General features: G+C 44.8%; 1 protein-coding gene across 1 annotated transcript; it reads left to right on the top strand.

Annotated features, from left to right (window-relative positions):
* The first annotated feature begins 480 nt into the window (after positions 1-480).
* On the top strand, positions 481-6,247 carry LOC121844165 (zinc finger protein 239-like). Its single transcript, XM_042314085.1, has 3 exons — positions 481-496; positions 3,429-3,606; positions 4,634-6,247. Exons 1-3 carry the CDS (start codon positions 488-490, stop codon positions 5,566-5,568), a joined length of 1,122 nt encoding a protein of 373 aa, XP_042170019.1. The 5' UTR covers positions 481-487; the 3' UTR covers positions 5,569-6,247.

Here is a 6,247-nt window from a genome sequence, read left to right as displayed (position 1 = left end):
AATTAGTATACATCCACTGACTACTGTGGAGGTTGCATTGTTGTAAATGCTTCATGGCCCCTGCAGATTTTGGATTAAACATACATCAGCTTTTACTGGTTCCCTGCACGGATAGCGCTGCTGTAATCAGTCTGCTATTTTATAGGCGTCCATTACTACACTTACTGGGTCTCAGACAATTAACTATCTGGACTCTTGAAGAGGACGTTGTTCCAACAGACTCTCGGGTTGAGGTAGACGATACACAGGCATAAGGATTGTTGGTGAATAGGGTGTTGGACGTTTTCTTGACTCTAAAAGAACCAGTAAAATCTTATCCAGGATCTTTCTGAAGTATGATTACTTTAGATTAATCGAGTTTTGATATTTAAAAGGACGTTTGATTGCTTTGGTCTAGCTGTGACAAAGTAACTGTAGTGTAAACTAGCTACAAATTAACTGTCACTTTTTTTATTTGAAGAAACGCTGAAGAATAATAGCTTCCACGATGAATCGGGTAAGTTTGGTTTACTTTTATTAACAGTATTCCTACTGTGGTGTATAACATGTCGAGGCCTAGTTTTAACAATAGTTGATATTCCATATCTCTTCGCTCCATTTGAACAACTGGACAAAATAAACAATGGTGGTAATAAACACGTGGGATATTTTGTCCTTCAGAAAAGTAGCCTACTAGCCTAAAGCACACAGATTGATACAAGGCAATGCGCAACAAGCAGGTAAAGTCAGAACCATGGAGAAATAATGAGGGCAAAGCTACAACTTGCAGCACCGGGGTAAAGTCACCGGGAAGCCAAGGCAGAAAAAGAGCCATATTACAACCTATGTTTGATCCATAACCTGTTAGGTCATATGCCTTGACACAACCGAGACAAGAAGGTGGCTGAATAAATTCAAATACACCTTTTTGTTCAATCATAAAACCGGAGAGGAACATCAGTCCAGTTGAGTTCACAAAACATGTTGGATGTGAAACGGCTAGCAAGTTAGCGGGGTGCGCGCAAATAGCGTTTCAATCCGTGAAGTCGCTCGCTTTGAGACCTTGAAGTAGTGGTTCCCCTTGCTCTGCAAGGGCCGCGGCTTTTGTGGAGCGATGGGCACACAGACAACAGTCGTGGGTGACTGTTTGTGTGCAGAGGGTCCCCGGTTCGAGCCTGGGTATGCGCGAGGCGACTGACTAAAGCTATACTGTTACACATGTAACAAACAGTTACACGACCTACAGAATGGTCAAGCAAAATTTTCCAACGTTTTCAGAATACTAAACAACTATTGATTTAGAGTTACCGCAGGTCAAAAAGGAAACAGGCGCTGCCTCCAATATTCAAGCACCATTTCAACTTCAACATCCTCTAATCACCTATGCTTTGTCTACTACAGTGACAACTAAAATATACCAAAAACCAGGGGCACAATTTTCACTGGGGATGGAGTGAACATGTCCCCACCACATTCTGAAATTGAAATTTTGTCCCCCCTGAGTTTTATCATTGTACTGTGATACTAAATGAGGAGCCTGTGTGCTTTAGGACCACGCGGACCCCTCCGGCTGTTCGTACTGTGTAATCATTATGTCCACCCACTTCTGAAACCAAAGATGCGCCCCTGCCAAAACATGATTTAGTCCGATCAACCTAAGCTTAATATGATGCATCTATTCATGTGCATGCAAGTAGAAAAAAACCATGTTGACTCACCCAACTGGTAGAGAAATGCAAATGCCATCTTCCTCTGTCAATAAGTACATGCTTTTAGTTTTTTTCTGTCCTCTGTGACCTGGCTAAGGTGCTTGCACACTAGCCTTGTAAACCTCTATTCATGGGCAACGATGCCCCAGGCCAGCTAGTTAATAGCCCCTTTTCAAATGATTACTCTTTTTGAGAAGTAACTGTGAGATGCTCATCTCACTACACTGTCCCCCTCGCCAAATGTTTCTTTTATTGTTTTAGATTCCATTATATTCCTGTCGTGAGTGTTCCGTATTTTCTGCGCCTACTTCGCTAAAAGTCTTGCAAATAAAACAGCACTATTGCTTCCATAAAGTGACCATTGGACTTAAAATGTTTGACAGCATTTGTAGGTGCAACAGTTTATCAAATGTATAATGTATCACTTTCAAGTGCACATTTATGTCCACTAAGAACCATTGACTACCTTTTTGTATTATTTCTGCAAATGCCAACTTCGTTTCAGCCAAATCTCAGAGTTCTAACCTGGTCAGCATCTCTGTTGCTTGGCAACAATGGTGGCAGGGTGGAAATCTCTCCTCTGGAACAGGGTAGATGTTACTGTCTTTGCAAGGGGGAAATAGTGGAGGCCATCTCTGTCACTCCCCTTAGTGATGTGGTCACCCTCTCCTGTTGGGCATGCAGGTCATTGGTCCACATATGAATGATGATATGGCTTAGGGAGCCAAGCTGGGCCACAGTAGCTCTGTCTGTTGTGGGGCACCATAACTTTGACAGAATTTTATTTGGGAAAAGTTGATTCTCTAATATAAGCTTGCCATTTGATTGATGGGAGTAATTACAAGCCATGAGATGGGGATGGAGGGGGTCAGCTGGGTTGGTGCATTGTTTGGTTGGATTGGTTTGTATGTTCTGATTCAGCTGTTGTCCTGGTCCAAGGTGTTTGTGGAACTCTTTGTAGAGTGGATAGTGGTGGCTGAGAAATACCTGCCTTGGCTCATGTAGCTCCTTCTACAGGTCCTGCATGTGGCCAGTGTTGACTGTACTGGACAGCTCCTCTCTAAGTCTGCAGGCTTCCATCCTGAGAGTCTGGTTGTCCTCCTCAACATTGTTCATTGCACACTGCTGCTCCCGGATCTCCTCCCTATGCTGACGCACCAGGCTGATCATCTCCTCTATAAGATGCTGTGGTGCAGGTGTCACGTGTGAGAGAGGCAGGCTCAGGGCTGTGTCTGCTGCAGGTGATGGAGGGAGAGGGACACTGGGGACTACATACTGGGGCACAGAAGGAGTGGAGGCTGTTGTGGGTAGTGACAGTGGAGATGTTGTAGGTAGTGACAGTGGAGATGTTGTAAGTGCAGCAACAAGAGGTTTTATTTAGTCGAAGTAGTAGACCCAATCAATCAGAAATATTTGGTCTCGCCTCCTGAGTGGGGCAGCGGTCTAAGGTACTGCATCGCAGTGCTAGAGGCATCGCTACAGAACCGGGTTCAATCCCTGGTGCGGCTGGCTTACGGGTGAAGCGAGCAGTGTGTCAAGAAGCAGTGCTGCTTGGCAGGATTGTATTTCGGGAGGGACACATGGCTCTCGACCTTCGCCTCTCCCGAGGCCATACTGGAATTGCAGCGATGGGACAAGACTGTTAATTACCAATTGGAAATCATGAAATGGAGGGTAATAAAAATAAATATATATTTGGTCTAATTATATTCTATGTACAATACTTCCTCTGGTCACCAGGACAGAGCTAGCCCACATACCTCCACCCTGCCAGAGTCCCCGGGTTGCAACTCTCCCGGTAGCGCCTTACTGCAGGGTCTGAAGAGGGTGTCTTCATTGCTGATCGACTGCAGGAAAACACCAGGGCAGAGTGGATCTTCGAGAGGTGGACACGAGGAAAATGGAGATTTGATTTCAAGTAAGAACAATGTTCTATGTGGATTAGACTACATTCTGCTTCTGAAACTTCTGTTAATTGATTGATAAACATTATACACTCCTTGCCAGTTTATTAGGTACACCCATCTTGTACCGGATCGGAGCTGCCTTTTTCTCCAGAACAGCCTTAATTCTTCGGGGCATTGATTCTACAAAGCGCCAGAATTTTTCCAGAGGGATGTTGATCCATGCTGACGCGATGGCATTACGCAGTTGCTGCAGATTGGACAGTGTCACATTCATGCTGCCAACAGCCCGTTCCATCTCATCTCAAAGTTACTCTATTGGGTTTGGTCAGCAACTATGTTCAGATTGGCTGTGGCGTTAAATCGTTGCTCAGTTGGTATCAAGGTACCTAACATGTGCCAGGAAGACATTCCCCACACCAGTACACCGCCGCCAGGCTGGATGGGTCCATGGGCTCATGCTTTGCACACCAAATCCCGACTGCCATCAGCATGACGCAACAAAAACCGGGATTTGTCGGACCAGGTAATGTTTTCCAATCCTCAATTGTCCAGTGTTGATCGCGTGCCCTCTGGAGCCGTTTCTTATTTTTAGTTAATAGGAGTGGAACCCGGTGTGGTCCTCTGCTGTAATAGCCCACCCGTGACGAGGATCGACTAGTTATGCGTTCCGCGATTCCGTTCTGTACACCACTGTTGTACTGCGCTGTTATTTTTTTGTGGCCCGCCTGTTAGCTGGCATGATTCTTGCCATTCTCCTTCAACTTCTCTTATCAACGAGCCGTTTTCACCCACAGGACTGCCGCTGACATTGTCTTTTGTTTGTCACTCGTTTTGCCTATTCTAACGTTTAATGAAAACAGTAACTGAATGTCTCTACCTGTCTGCCTGCTTTTGGTAGCAAGCCACAGCCACGTGACCCACTGTCTGTCGGTGTACCTAATAAACTGGTCACTGAGTGTACTGTATTTATTGATGATAATTATTTGTTTATGGACACATATTTCATAAACCTAGTTGTTCAATGTCTTCGTTTCACAGGGGCCACACCTAAACGTGGTTATCTCGGTGGGAGGGGCTTATCTGCTCACCTTCAACCACATGTTGCTGACGAGGCAGAGAAGTGTCTCTCCAGATCAGAACACTTCAAGAAACACCAGCAGAGATGTATAGGGAAGAAACCTCAACACTGCTGCTCTGACTGTGGGAAGAATTTCACTAGCCGGAGTTGCTTCATTATTCACCAGCGGATTCACACCGGCGAGAGACCGTACTTCTGCTCTCAGTGTGGGAAGAGGCACATCTCTGCAGGGCGTCTTAAAGAACACCAAAGAATCCATACAGGAGAGAAACCTTACAGATGCTCACAGTGTGGGAAGAGTTTTGCTCTATCTGGCACCTTAAAAACTCATCTGAGAATCCATACAGGAGAGAAACCCTACTGCTGCTCTCAGTGTGGGAGGAGTTTTACTGTATCTACCGCCTTAAAATCTCATCTGAGAGTCCATACAGGAGAGAAACCGTACTGCTGCTCTCAGTGTGGGAAGGGTTTTGCTGTATCTAGTGCCTTAAAATCGCATTTGATAATTCATACTGGCGAGAGGCCTTACCCCTGCCTTCGTTGTGGGAAAAGCTTTGTTAGTGCAGGAAACCTAACTGTACACAAGCGGCTACACACTGGAGAGAGGCCTTATAGCTGTGATCAGTGTGGAAAGAGCTTTGCTCTAGCTTCCGTTCTGACTTCACACCGGCGCATACACACTGGAAAGAAACCTTATAGCTGTGAACAGTGTGGGAAGAGCTTTGCCGTAGCTTCCTCCCTGAGTAGACACCAGCGAACACACACTGGAGAGAAACCTTATGTTTGTCTTTGTGGAAAGAGCTTTGCTCAGTTAGGGACAATGAAAAGTCACCAGAAAACAAAAACGTGCCGTATTTCATCTCCCTCCTATATGGCACCGGTTCCAGATCCCTAAATAAACTATAAAAAAATAACTTCTAGTGAACAGGCATATCCATCTTCCATTGTTAAACAGTTGACTTAGTTTGATCACCATGGTAACCTGGAGCATAATATGCAGCTCTGATCCAGCACCAGGTCTCCCCTGTGTCTATGTAATATCACACAATGGGATTTAAATGGATAAATGTTATCATAGAAGATGTCATAGTCAACCTGTGTGTGTGTGTGTGTGTGTGCTCATAAAACGAATCAATGATACATTGGATAATCGCTCAAGGCAAGAACTGTGCATATTATCTTGTAACACCGGTTAATGTAATAACTTTTAGATGTGTAATGTAATATCTTGTACCCCAGAAATTGAACGTAAAATCACAGAAAATAGATGCTGTGGTGGCAGCTGCAGAGACTTATTTGGCTATATGAGATTTGGCTTCAGAAGAGTTGCATGGTGTGTTGAAGGGTGATGTCCCGTCCTCCCAGGCTGTAGGGGTGGTGCAGGAGCAGATCGGGTCAAAGTAGTGGAATGGGGTAGTGGGTTTTTAATGTGTAGGTGGTAGCTGCTGAGAAGTACCTGGTTGTACAATATTTTACTGCAGGAGAGTTAATAGATATTTTGAGAAAGAAATATATATGAACTCAGCAAAAAAAGAAACGTCCTCACACTGTCAACTGCGTTTATTTTCAGCAAA

Source organism: Oncorhynchus tshawytscha, unplaced genomic scaffold (genome assembly GCF_018296145.1).
Source record: "Oncorhynchus tshawytscha isolate Ot180627B unplaced genomic scaffold, Otsh_v2.0 Un_contig_3343_pilon_pilon, whole genome shotgun sequence".
Lineage (NCBI taxonomy): Eukaryota > Metazoa > Chordata > Actinopteri > Salmoniformes > Salmonidae > Oncorhynchus > Oncorhynchus tshawytscha.
This window is presented reverse-complemented; position numbering and strand designations above follow the sequence as displayed.

Excerpts from the sequence above, each read along its gene's own strand:
- LOC121844165 (XM_042314085.1), top strand. Across the intron at positions 3,607-4,633 it reads AAATGGAGATTTGATTTCAA|GGGCCACACCTAAACGTGGT; the intron begins GTAAGAACAATG and ends TTCGTTTCACAG.